This window comes from Tupaia chinensis, unplaced genomic scaffold (assembly GCF_000334495.1).
Source record: "Tupaia chinensis unplaced genomic scaffold, TupChi_1.0 Scaffold000212_1, whole genome shotgun sequence".
Classification (NCBI taxonomy): Eukaryota; Metazoa; Chordata; class Mammalia; order Scandentia; family Tupaiidae; genus Tupaia; species Tupaia belangeri.
Genome location: NW_006159687.1, coordinates 3,908,031 through 3,921,857, shown reverse-complemented (window position 1 = coordinate 3,921,857; position 13,827 = coordinate 3,908,031). Strand labels below are relative to the sequence as shown.

General features: G+C 50.4%; 1 protein-coding gene across 1 annotated transcript in view; it reads right to left on the bottom strand.

Annotated features, from left to right (window-relative positions):
- Nucleotides 1-13,827, bottom strand: part of YEATS2 (YEATS domain containing 2) — a gene marked incomplete in the record, with an annotated part of 121,038 nt that overhangs the window by 8,867 nt on the left and 98,344 nt on the right. Inside the window, 5 exon segments of the mRNA XM_027771423.1 lie at nucleotides 156-235; nucleotides 1,430-1,503; nucleotides 2,833-2,935; nucleotides 6,991-7,089; nucleotides 7,472-7,600. Of these exon segments, the coding sequence (XP_027627224.1) occupies nucleotides 156-235; nucleotides 1,430-1,503; nucleotides 2,833-2,935; nucleotides 6,991-7,089; nucleotides 7,472-7,600 (485 nt within the window).

Genomic DNA, 13,827 nt, shown 5'->3' with positions numbered 1-13,827 from the left:
GGACTCAAACCGTGGTCGGCTACATGGGAGTCCAGCGACATAGCCACTACGCCAACTGCTGGTCCCAATATATTCTCCACTTTAACAAAAGATGGTCTGCGTGACAGGGTTACAGAGTGGTGTCTGCCCCCCACCCCACGGTGGCGGACACGTACCTCCGCGGCTCTCCGTTTCCCAATGTTCCAGCTGTAATACTGCTCCACAGACTTGGCGGAGAAACAGCTGGCATCGTCACCTAGAAGGCACATGCCCAGGACAGGAGTAAAGCCATTATGACTCAAACGAACTCTCAGGAGCTGGAGGCAAGCCTCCCAGTGTCGTCAGACCCCTTCCCCCGCAAGTCCCGGCAGCTCAGCGCAGGGGCTCCTTCGGTAGAGATGGGCAATCTGCTGCTCTCCGGCAGGGTCCTGGCCTGGCCCCCGACTCGCTGAACGGCATGGGTAGCCCCAGCACCTCTCTGGGCTTCAGTTCCCTGACCTACAAACCTCGGGGAAGGTGGTTTCTGAACAGCCTTCGGCTTTAATATTATGTGTTCGTGTCTACATAGCTAAAGAGAGATTTCTCAGTCTTGCTGCTGGGCTGGGCAGCTTCCTTGGAAGTTTACTCCCAACCACCTCAAAATAATCCCTGAACGTCAACTGAGAAAGGAATCATCTCTTCGCTACTACTAGGAAAATGAACAAACGGGGCTGCACCCAGCCTGTCGCTTCACATTCCCATAAACTTTGCAAACGACACGACCACGTGCTCGCGCCTGCTCTGGACGGCCAGTGACATGCCCAGGAGCGTACGGCTGGGCGCTGATCCTGTCAGAGAGCCGAGCCAACATCCAGTCTTGCCACAGGTGGGCAACGACACCGCGGGCTTTACTTTTGGAGGTCCTTCACTTTGGGGGTACATTTCTATAAAGTTGAATTTTAGAGGAAAGATGAACGGTCTTAGAGTCAAACAGAGCTGGGTTTGTGCCCTGGCTCACTCGCAAAGCTATGACCTCACCGTGCTCATCCCGGTCTCGCCCGCAGGACGGGGACAGCACCGCCTGCCACAGAAGGGACTGTGAGTACCAGGGCAGCAGTCGTGGCCAGCTTGCACAGGGCCCGGATACTGCAGACAAAGGCTCATTTCTTTCCTTCCTAATAAATACTAAGAACTAAGGCAGAGTTTATATTCACAATAATGCATGATTTACATTAAAGATAGTGTAAAAAATTCCTTCTTTTAATATCTATCAAACACAGTAAAAATATTATGGGCAAATTTGTGAACTCTAAAACCCCTGTGAAAGAGATGTCTCTAGCTGAAATCTCTTAAGATACGAACTGCCACATCAGTATTAATTTACAATACCAAGTGAGTCACGTTAACGCAACGCCTCAGGTAGTTCACAGCTTTAACAGAATCACCCATATACGAGGTAACATCATCTTACTTTTGGCAGTGATTAACGGAATCTTCTTCACCACTGCTGTCAGGAGTTGCTGGATTGTCTCCAGATGGTCTATCCTGAGAAGGATAAAGGAAGGAAAAGCAATAAAGGAAACACATGTACACTCGTGTTCACGTCTGTACCCCCCTTCTGAGGAAATTGTCATTTAAAACCATTATATTGGCATGCTTCCCTCCACAGAGAGCCTCTTTAGAAAGGTGTGCTTTATGATTAAAATGCCAAGACAACAACAGACCAGATGGCAGGACTGGCAAACCATGCAACTATTGGACATGTTATCGTTATTTGTAAGTTAAACAGCCCTTTAGCTGAGTCACCGCGGCAGAGTAAAAGAATTCTATCACGAATGCTACAAGTTGGTTCTGAAAGTTGAATAGAATACAGTTGGTGTCTGGGTCTGTTACCTGACAGTGTCTACACTTCTTTTTTTGTTTTTGTTTTCATTTTTGAGAGTGTTTTGCTACAGGGCGCGTGTGCTCACCAGAGACAGAAAGTGAGAAATCACCCCCCACGGGGGATGGTCACACCACAATCCCTTCTCCTCCATTCTCCTTTCTGGATCTTGGGCATGCACACACATACACCTGGTGTGAGTTTAAGCCACCGGGTCCGGGACTCGAACTGTGGTCTACTACATGGGAGTCCAGCAACATAACCATTACACCAACTGCTGGTCCCAGAGAGGCTACATTTCTACTGTCCTCGAGAGCTTGATACTACAAAGCACATGGTCAGGGCTGGGTCCCCAGTGCTGAATTAGGAAACCTCCGAAGTCTCCGAGAAGCAGCAGGGAGTGCGTGTGGTGCACGAGAAGGGCTCTGTGGGGAGGCAGTGGGTGGGTACCCAGCTACTAAACACGTGCACACCGGTGACCACGCCGTGAGGGCTCTTGTTCCTCGAGGGTTTGAGAGAAAACTCCACGTCGGCAGCTGCAAGGAGGTGGCAATCTCACTGCAGGAGTCTGAGGCTACAAGCCCCATGCCACTGCCATGCCTCACTGCTGGGGCATGGAGACTCCCTGGCTGAGTGCCAGGCGTAGTGCACATTGCTCACGGGGCTTAACTCTGAACACACCTCTCTACATACACTCGGCTATCACAGGCATGGGTTGTTTTCTTTTAGTAATGTTTTAAAATTGAATTTTATTATTATTATTTCTTTGCTATAGGGCACATGCACTCATCAGAGAGAAACAAGAGACATAGAGAGGGAGGCAAAGTGAGAAAGCAAGCTGCCAGGTCTGGGACTCGAACCATGGTCATCCCTGTGGGAGCTCAGTGCCTTAGCCACCACGCTGCCTGCTGGTCCCCCACAGGCATGACTTTCAAAAAGCATCACAAAAACATCCAAAGCAGAGCTCCTCCAGAAAGGACAGGAACAATTACTTAATTACGTAGTTCCCCAGCTCCGAACTCTCTTCTGTCTTCACTGCGGTCGGGATCTCCTGGGCAGGGCAGCTCGGCCCCGCTGTCTCTGGCTCAGTCTTCACTACAAGGAGAGAGTGACAGAGAGAGCTGTCAGGGCTCAGCGCGGGCAGGGCACGTGCAGGCAGAAACGGAGCCAAGACCAGCTCAGGGAGGACACTGCCACCCCAGCTGGGGCTGAGAGGGCTCCTGTCACCACAGGGAGCAGACAAGGGAAGAACTGTGAATGTGGGGGAGGCGTGGGGAGGGGACGACTCCAGGGTCAGGACAGGGGGCGATAAATGCTGTTTTTCTTTGCAGACAGTTTAAGGGGCCACACGCACGGCTGTGAGAGTCTTCGCACAACCACTCTCCGGACGGAGCACTGCCACGTTGAGTACAACGCTGCTCGTCCTCTCCAGCTGAGCGCATCCGCTTGGGGCATCATCTTATTCTGAGACACAAGGCACAAAGCAAAGATCACATCCGAGGTGCCTGGAAACTTCCGAGCCGATGCCATCAGTCCTTCAGTATCAGGAAGCCCACCGATGAAAGCCAGCACGCCTCCTTCAACACTCTGATCAGAAGCCAAGACCGGCACTGGATTCCTGCATGGCTGACCATGGTTTCAGACCTGGACCTGGCGGCTTGCTTTCTCCCTTTCCCTTTCTCTCTCTCAAGTCAAATTTAAAATAAATAAATAACAAATGGAATTAAATAAGTAACTCTTAAAAATGACAACAACAAAAACAACAACAACAACAAAACCATGACCAGCAACCCATCTTGTAGGTCAAGTTTGTCCTAAAAGATCTCACAGTGACCTTTCTCCACTCTATTCGGTAGCTCCCTCCGCCTCAGCAGTCTACAAATGAGACACGTGTGCACACCCCCCTCCCTCCCCTCCGTGCAAGCTTTTGTCGTAAGACAGAAGCGCTCACCAGAGACAGCGTGAGGGAAAGTGAGAAATCCTCCCCCACAGGGCTGGCCACGCCACGATCCCTCCTCCTCCACTTTCCTCTTGGGATTTTGGGCGCACGCACACACACCCACGGTGATTTTCAAGCTACCAGGTGTGAGATTCAAACTGGTCAGCTACGTGGGAGTCCAGTGCTTTAACCATCACACCACCTACTGGCTCCCGTTCCCCTTTCTACGGAGGTATAACTTGGATTTAGCAGGGCGCACAAACATCAAGCCCGATAACTCCCACCTAGGTGTGCGCCCAGGTCCCCACTGCCCACTGAGGCAACTCCCCCCGCCTTGGGCCGTTCCTCCTCCAGAGACCCGCCCTGTGCCCACTCTGCTCTCCATGGGCCGGGAATCGTACTGTGCACTCGTGTGAGCGTCAGTCCAGCTGCTGTGAAGTGATGAGGCGGACATTCTGGCACCTTCTGGCAGACATGTGCACGCATTTCCAGAAGTGCTTTACTTGGCAGAGGGCAGGAACTGCCAGACTGACTTCCAAAGCGAGCAAACGCCATGCAGTCCCAGGGCAGTGCACACACGCCCGAGGCGTGACGTCCTTGCCCACAGCTGGCACTGCCACCCGGCACTGTGCTGGTTCTGGTGGGCCGCTATGGTTCCCGTCAGCATCCTCTTGCTGATTATTAGGCTGAACCGTTTCCCACAGCCTATGAGCTAGCGACTTCTTCTGCCTGCTCACATATTTTGCCCATTAAAAAAAAAAATCAGTGTCAGTCTTTCATGTTGCTAGTTAGGGGTGTAGGAGCCGTATATTATGAGTATGATTCCTTTGTTTTTGTGTGCATTTCTCCACACAAACGTGCACTGCAAATCCCTGCCAGTTGGCTTCATTCTTTGCTCTTTTAATGTCCTTGGGTGACGTGAGGTTCCGAATGCTAATAAAGCCCAATTTATCAAACTTTCTTTCTTGGCTTAGTTTTCCTCTGGTCTTTAAAACATCCTTGCTCAAGGTCGTGAAGATAGTCTCATATTTTCTCCTAGAAATTTTTTTTTTTTTTTTTACCTTTCACATTTATAGGTCTACGATCAACTCAAATTAGTTTTTAGTTTATATAAGGTGGGCTAAGGTTCATTGTTTTCCCGAACATACATAGATACATACACACATACACACACACATATGTATAAAAATTAACCCAGTGTTACTTATCAAAAAAACAAACAAAAAGATTTTTCTATGTACATTGACTTGTATTGAGTGACCTTGCTAATTTCATTGTTAATAACTCCTAGAGCTTCCAAGAAACAGGAGGTCTTCAGAAAAGCGTCAGATATTCCGGTTCTTCTTTAATTTGCTAGATGGTGTGTGTACTTGTCAAAGAGAGACAGAGAGGGAAAGTGAGAAAGCACCCCCACACCATAACTCCTTTTCTTCCATTTCTCCTTCCTCTCGGGATTCTGGGCAAGCACCTTGGTAGGTTTTTCAAACCTCTGGATCCAGGACTCAAACTGCTGGTCATGCGGAATCTATCTGCCTGAACCACCAGGCCATGGGCTGGCCACAGATACTCCAGTTCCAAAGGCAGAACACGCACTCTTAATTTGGCAAACAATTACAGAATTACATAATCAGAACCTGTTCAGGCTGGGGCAACGCTTCACTATAGAAATGAAAATACATGTCCCCAAAGACTTGTGCACAGCAGCCCCGAACTGGGAACAACTCTACCGCCCACCAATAATGGGAATAGACCATGGTGTATTCCTACAGTGTGAAATACCGCTCAGCAATAGCATGGATGGCATCTCTGGAACCCATGAGAAGTGAATGAAAACTGACGCAGAAGAGCGTACGTACGGGCTCCCATTATATACAAAGTTCAAAACCAGAAACTACCGACGGTAGGAGAAACCAGAACAGCGGTGGTGCCTGTAAGGGTGGGGAACTGAATGGAGGGGCCCGGGTGACAGGAAGTTCTGTCTGGAATGGTGCACTGGTTACACGGCCTATACAGTTATCAATTCATCAAATGGCGTGTTTAATACGTTTCCATTTCACTGTAACATCTCCTTCAATGAAAATCCAAGCAGATGTTCTAGCCCAGGCCCTAATGAACAGAAGGGCATCTGTGTGAGGCGGACCCGTGACAGGTCCCTCGACTGAGTCGCAGCGGTCCAGACGCAATCATTCCTTCGAGCACTGTCTTTGTATCATGGGGTGGGGAGTGTGTGGTGCCAAAGTGCTGAGAGAACGTGAAGTGAACGAACACGGCAAGCACCCCAAAAGCTTTACTTACACAACAGCCAGTGGACGAGTCGGCCAGACCCCGTCCTGGCTGGTCACTTAGTAAGTTACCCTCCACCTCTTGCCAAGACAAGCGGGCATGACCTTGCATGCCTAAAAACCAGCTTGGCATGGTACTGGATGACATTTCAAATCCCGACGAGTGCGTTCTCACTTCCCAGGCTGGGGAGGTAACACTGACCACCTCCAGACTTGTTTGCTCAGCTTCACGACGGGCCTGCTAGCTCTAACCAGGTACGGGATGAGTTAGTGATGGCTCTTACGCAGCTGGCATGGCGCCCGGTCTCCCGCAGGCTCTTAGCACGGCGACCGTCGTTTCCGGCCGTGCTGCAGGTGTCGGACGCGGTGCTCTCGTCCACCGTGCCAGCCTCGCCGACTCCCGGTCAGGACGCCCTGCACTGCCGGCGTGCCAGTGCGGGCCTCGGCCAGCCCTCTTCACACGGCCCACGTCTGCAGCGAGCCCGTCGAGTTGTCTGCGCCCCGCAAGCCCTCTCAGCCTGTCTCCCCGTTCCTTGGTCTGACACACTCCTTGACCTCTCCTCAGCTAACAGGGCTCCCCTCTTTGAGGGTGTGGACTGCAGCCCAAGCCCCACAGAAGGCCTGCCCCTCCAGACGCCCGACCAGGCCCCTCCGACATCCAGGCTTCGCCACTCCAGCTGTCACTCTTCAGGCCGCTTCTGCGTTGGCCAAGCACTGCGGTCGCTGCTTGCTGTGACCTCGTTACGGGTTCTCGGCAGCAGACGTGGCGTTCCGTACTTCTCTGCATTTCCCTCTCTACCGAGTCCACCGCACAAGCATTCAGTGCTCTGCCAAGTGACTGATTCACCCACGCTAACAATTCAGGTCTGGGACCGCAGTAACGCCCGCCATAAAACTTCTGGATATACACCGTGGGGGGGTCTACGTACCTTTCGCCACAGCTGCTGGTGTAGAGCTGGGGACGACCGGCGTCGGGGCAGCGACCGGCAGAACGGCAGGCGATTTGCTGGCGGAAAATGACTGAACCACTGAACAGTGACGGAGGGGACAGAACAAAACGTACGTGTAATGAGGACGCCCCCGCCGCCAGGGCAGAGCACCGAGCGGGGTGGGACGGGGAAGGACGGGGATCTGACTGGCTGGGCTGTTACTAACACCACAGTAGCTGGGCATATCCTCCACTGTAGGGACGGGGGCTGCCACTAGATAAAGAAAAGAAAAACCCACCTAACCCAAACTCTCATAAATGCTTACAATGGTCCCCTCTGCTCAGCCTGAGAATGCGCAGCTATCTGCAAGCCAATGGACCAGGGAAGCGCCAGGGAGCACCAGGGAAGAGCAGTCAGACGGACAGAGGGGCGGTGGACGCTCCCCACAGACCAGCCACGGTGGGGCCGCGGGAGGACGCACCTTTGTTCACAGGCATCAGGATCGTCTGCACGCCTCCGGAAGTGCTCACGCTGAGGGGTTTGAGCTGGCTGGGGATCGTCAGGACAGCCTGCTGGGGACTGGAGTTACTGGAGTGAATCTTTAACAGTCCTACGACAAACCAGAAGGGAAGGCCAGGCTGGGGTCAGACACTTCCGGAAGGTCCCCGCTCTCTCTGCCGCTCGTCCACCTCAGAGAGCAGAGCTGGGAGCACGGGCGGCGGGAGCTGCAGACCTCACGGTGAAGCACCAGTGTGACAATGCTTTACTTTTAATATAATTTGTAAAGAATTATTCGAGGGCCCAGCAGGAGGTGTGGTGATCAAGGTGCTGGACACTCTCACGTGGCCAACCACGGTTCGAGTACCGGACCTGGCGGCTTGCTTTATCACTTTCCCTCTGTTTATGTGTGTGTGTCTCTCTCTCTGGTCAAATGAAAATAAATGAATAAATAAAATAAAAATAATTATTTTAATTAATTAATTTTAATTTAACCGGAGATGGAAAGAGAGAGAAAGCAAAAGAAAAAGAGAGAGAAAGTGACAAAGCAAGCCACCAGGTCCAGGTGGGAATCAGCCACGTGGGAGTCCGGTGCCCTTAACCACCACGCCACCTGCTGGCCCCTATTTTTAATATTTTTCAAAGCGTATTTATTTTCTAAGATGGAGGCAGGAGGGAGGGAGAAAAAGACAGGAAACCTCTACGGGGTCTTCACACTAGTCTCCCCCAGTCCTGGAGCACCAGTGTGGCCAGTGGGATGCCACACGAGTCCTCTCCACAGTCTCCACACCCCACAGCGGTTACTGCTGCTGCCCGTGCCACAGCAGCTGGGCCAGCGATGAGCTGTTTCTAGTGTCCTCGCTCTGTAACCATAAAGTCATCGAAACGGCTATGCATACTTTTTTTTTTTTTTGAGATTTTGTCTATGGAACCAGCAGTTAGTGTAATGGCTATGTCGCTGGACTCCCATGTAGTCAACCGTGGTTTGAGTCCTGGACCGGTGGTTTAAACTCACTTCGGGCGCATGTGTGTGCGTGTCCAAGATCCCGAGAGGAGAATGGAGAAGGGATTGCGGCGTGGCCATCCCCCCTGGGGGGTGATTTCTTGCTTTCTGTCTCTATGTCTCTGTCTGTCTGGCGAGCGCACGAGCCCAATAGCAAAAACCTCTCCAAAAAAAAAAAAGAGATTTTGTCTAGAGGGCTGTACGCTCAACAGAAAGACGAGAGAGCGAGAAATCGCCCCCCACCATTCTCCTCTCAGGATTTTCTTTTCTTTTTTTGGGGAGAGGTTTCCGCTACAGGGTGAGTGCGCTCGCTAGACACAGACAGACAGAGAGACAGAAAGCGAGAAATCACCCCCCGAGGCGGGATAGCCACACCGTAATCCCTTCTCCTCCATTCTCCTCTCGAGATCTTGGGCACGCATGCACACGCGCCCGGCGTGAGTTTAAGCCACCGGGTCTGGGACTCGAACCGCGGTCGACTATGTGGGAGTCCAGCGACATAGCCATCACGCTAACTGCTGGTCCCCCTCTCAGGATTTTAGACCCACCCACATCTTGCATGAGTTTCAGGCAGCCAGGACCAGGACTCATACCATGGTCAGCCAGTGGGAGTCCAGTGCCTTAACCACTTTGCCACCTGATGGCAAGTTCCCATACGCAAATCTTTATAAAAGCAGGAATAGGGAGGAGAAAAAGTCAGCCAAGTCAAACTTCAGAGATGATATTAACACGCTTGTTTCTATAACAATTTGTTCATTTTTTTTATAGCTGTGATATGTACAAACTGGGTATACATTTTTTATACAGAAAACTGTCACTCTTAGACACCTATCTTGGTGCCCAACTGCCTAAAGAACATTGTTAAAATTAGCTTCAAAGCATCCAGGGACACTTCAATGGAGTCCCGATGAGGCCACATCTTCGCGCTGCCCGTGTGTCCAACGCTTCCATCTACCTACAGACCGTAAGTTGCCTCTCTTACTTTTCAAACATCAGATGTTCCCTTATCAATGTAGAAAGGGTCATCCTCTCATTCATTCATTTTGAGAGTTTCAGTGAGAAATAAGAGAGGGGGGAACCAGCAGTTAGCGTAATGGCTATGTTGCTGGACTCCCACGTAGTCGACCGCAGTTTGCGTCCCGGACCCGGTGGCTTAAACTCACGCCAGGTGCGTTTGCGTGCATGCCCAAGATCCCAAGAGGAGAATGGAGGAGAAGGGATTGCAGTGTGACCATCCCCCTTGGGGGGTGATTTCTCGCTTTCTGTCTCTCTCTGTCTGGCGAGTGCACGCACCCTATAGCAAAACTCTCTCAAAAAAAAAAAAAAAAGAAAAAAAGAAAAAAAAATAGGTATCTGTACCAATGCAATCTACTTGGTCTGCTGAAAATCAAAAATTAAAAATAAATAAATAAATAAATAAAAGAAAGAAAGAGGGGGGAGAGAGGGAGAAAGGGGGCCTCCCGAGTTCCAGCTTTGCGCCCCACACTTGCACCACCGTGGCTGGGCTTCTCATTTTATTTCAATGATAATTTCTTTTTTAGAAGAATTATTTTATTCAGTTTTATTTACTTATTTATTTATTTAATTTGACCAGAGAGGGACAGAACAAGAGAGTGAGAAAGAGGAAAGTAAGAAAGCAAGCCACCAGGTCCGGGACTCAAACCGAGGTCAGACACATGGGAATCCAGTGCCCCTAACCACACACCACCTGCTGGCCCCCAGAGGTAATTTCTACATTCCCATTTCCATTACAAAATCATGCTCAGAACACAACGGGCCACTTAAAAAAGTCATTAAGGGCCTCCTTCATTGTGCAAGAGTGTGCAAGACACCAACAATACAAACAGCGTAACTACTGAGAACAGCACCGGAAGCTAAAGACCCGTCACGGCGCTGGAAAGCGGGAGGCCAGCGCTGAGGAGGGGTCAGCTGAAACACCGTGCCCTCAGCCGTGGGCACACGCTGTGCTCAAGACTTGAACGGCCGTCTGAAACAGCGGATGGTCCTGTCCCCGTGAACACGGCTGTCCATTGGCATGCACAGTTTACCTATAATACGATTTTTCACAGATTTCTTGAAGATCCCTAATGCTTTCTAAGATAAGCCCTTAAATAAACAAAGTAAACTCCCCCCCCTCGACTCTTGCCATAGGGAGCATGCTCTTGCAAGAGGGGACAGGGAGAGAGAAATCACCTCCCAGAGAGCGGCCGTGCATCCCTTCTCCCCGATTCTCCTCTTGGGATTCTGGGAACGTACACACACGCACCCTGTGTGTTTTCCATGCCACTGGGTCTGGGCCTTGAAACAGTCAGCCACATGGGATCCAGCAGCGGTGCCTAAACCACACCACTTGCTGGCCCATAAAGGTACCTTTCTTTGGAACAGAGGAATATTGAATCCATGATATTATGATTACATTTTTTTTGGTTATCTCTTCCATTTGCTTATCTTTCTTTTAACATCTTACTAAATCTTTATTTCTTCCATGACAACGACAGAGCATCCCCAACAGGGTCCTCATGCTCTGACCCCACTGGAGCCTCAGTCCCAGAACACGGGCACGTGTGCCCAGAGTTCTCAGGGAGGTCTCTGGATGTGAACTTGAGACCTTCCCTACGTGTCAGCGTCGCACAGTGTCTGTTTCACTGCTGTGCCACTGTCCAGCTCAATGTCCTACTGTCTTCCCACCTCCTTGAAGAACTCTCTAAGCCAGCCCCCAACACGGTCCACAGAGCCTGCCTACGCAAGTTCCTGTCCCATTCCCTTGAAGAGAGGTCCCTCCCAGAGCTCTCGAATCTGCTCCAACTGGGGCTGCTGCTTTCTGGGCCTGCCACGAAGCTCCCGTTTTGGGAAAGGCCCTTCCCTGGGAGGTTACCTGGAACTTCCCTTGCCTCCCTTTCATTTCGGATCTACTTTCTTCCTCTCTCGATTTACACATCTTTGTTCCGCGTGGTAAAAGCTGTCAGTGATACCTTTGACAGTGCACAGAAGCACATTGGAAAGACTGCCGTTCCGGAAACAGCTCTCCTGTGGCTCCGTCGTGGCCTCACCGACGGCAGAGCTGTAACCTCCCCTAGATTCCTGAAAGGCACGAGGTCGGTTTCCAGCATTGCTGCTGAAAAGCTCAAGGCTAATGCGATTTCTGAAATTATCCGTTTCTTCTGCTGACAGCTTTTCAGATCTACTCTTTATTCCGGTGTTTCGATTTCTTTGAAAAACTGTGCCCAGGTGCAGGTCATATTTTGTTTGCTGTGCCGGACACTGGACACTGCCTTTTGAACCAGCAAGTCTGTGTTCTTCGATCCTGGGGGAAATGTTGTTTCAGCTCCTGGACCCTTTCCTTCCCACTTTCTGTCTCTCTGGGGAACTCCTGTTAGTGTTCCCCAAGGTTCTCAGACCTACGACCGCATTTCCTCTTGGTGCCTACTTTCTGGCTGAATGGACCATGCGCCACACGGTCTGCTCTCTTTGCTAAATTACAGGTCTAGCCATTTTTTTCCTTTCTTTTGGAGAGATTTTTTTGCTATAGGGCATGTGCGCTCATCAGACAGACAAAGATAGAGAGACAGAAAGTGAGACATCACCCCCCCAGAGGGGGTGGCCACACCGCAATCCCTTCTCCTCCATTCTCTCAGGATCTTGGGCACACATGCACATGCGCCCAGCGTGAGTTTTAAGCCACCGGGTCCAGGACTCGCACCGCGGTCAACTACATGGGAATCCAGCGGCATAGCCATTACGCTAACTGCTGGACCCTCTAACCATCTTTTTAAAAGATGAGGCAAATCATCAGTGGCTGCCCTTGGACTAAAAGCCAAAGCCCTTACAGTGAGCTGCCAAGACCCTACAGACTCCGGTCTCACCACTGCACTCTCCGTTGCTCAGAGTGCTCGATCTTCATGACAACCTTGTTTAAAAGTCTATAATGCACAGAAAATGCAGGGAGCAGACTGCTGGTCATCAGTAGGAAACAGTTTGATCCTTTCATGAGGATGCTGTACGGAAATTTCATTAGCAACATCTGAGGAAATCAGAACTTAAAGAAGGGCTGCTTCAGTTACTGTAAGTTAAAAGCCTGGGGGCCAGCAGGTGCCATAGTGGTTATGGTGCTGGACTTACACACGGCCATCTATGGTTCAAGTCCTGGATCCAGTGGCTTCAAATGCTAGTCAGGTGTGTGTGTGTGTGTGTGTGTGTGTGTGTGCGCGCCCAAAATCCCAAGAAGAGAACAGAGAAGGGCTTGTGGCACGGTCATCCCCTTTGGAGGATGATATCTCACTTTCTCTATGTTTCCCTCTCTGTCTTTCCAGTGACCGCACATGCCCTATAACAAACATCTCTCTTAAAAAAAAAAGAAAGAAAGAAAGAAAAGAGTGGATGGTCATTTATTATTATAATAGTAACTTCTTCCATTTCTACTCCAGTGCCGAACCCAGGGCCTCAAATAAAACACTGGTAAGTAAAGAACAAACTCTCTCTGCACTGGGAACTAATAGATTTTAACTGGGAGGTAGGAATCACGGGGAAGTATTATCAGCTTTAATCTGTTCTCTAATTAAAAAGTAAACAAGATGCAGGGGCTTGGTTTACAACGCTGCGTGGAATGCAGTGAGGACGTCCACGCGCTCTTACCCGAAGGCGGGCGCTGCGTGTGCACATACTGACACGCGTGTGTGTCTCAGCTATACCAAGGTAAGTGCTGTCTGTGGACCAGTGTCAGCTGGTAAACCTGCTGTTACCAGTCCGTAACAAGATAATACAGAAGTTAAGACACTTTTGTAACAGCGCGACAGGACTGTGATTTTTACTGCATCTCACAGAAGTAAACTGTCTGTCCCGGACTGCAGGAAAACAAAGTGGAAGCTCATGTCCCCAGTCTGAGAAGAGGCGCTGTGTACCTCCTAGCAGCCCGGGGCACCTGGACAGCATGACGCAGTCAGCACGTCGTCTGTCCTGGGGCGCAGCTCACACGTCACACTCGCTAGTGAGGTCAACGGAGGCTGAGCTTTGCCCTAAAATTAGTTATGAAAAACAAAACGTTTGGTTTCACAGGTTTTGAGTTTTAGAAATGCAGGTAAGGGGTTATGGACCAACAAGAAAACAATGATGATAACAGAAGCAGTTTCTGAAAAAATTGTTTATTTATTTACTATTATTTTTAAATTTGCTGTACAGTCTGTGTGTTCACTGGAGAGAGAGAGGGAGAGAAAGAGGGAGAGGGAGAGAGAGAGAGAGAGGGAGAGGGAGAGAGAGAGAAGGAGGGAGAGAGAGAGAAGGAGGGAGAAGGGGAGAGAGAGAGAGAGAAAGAGAGGGAGAGAGAGAGGGAGGGAGAGAGG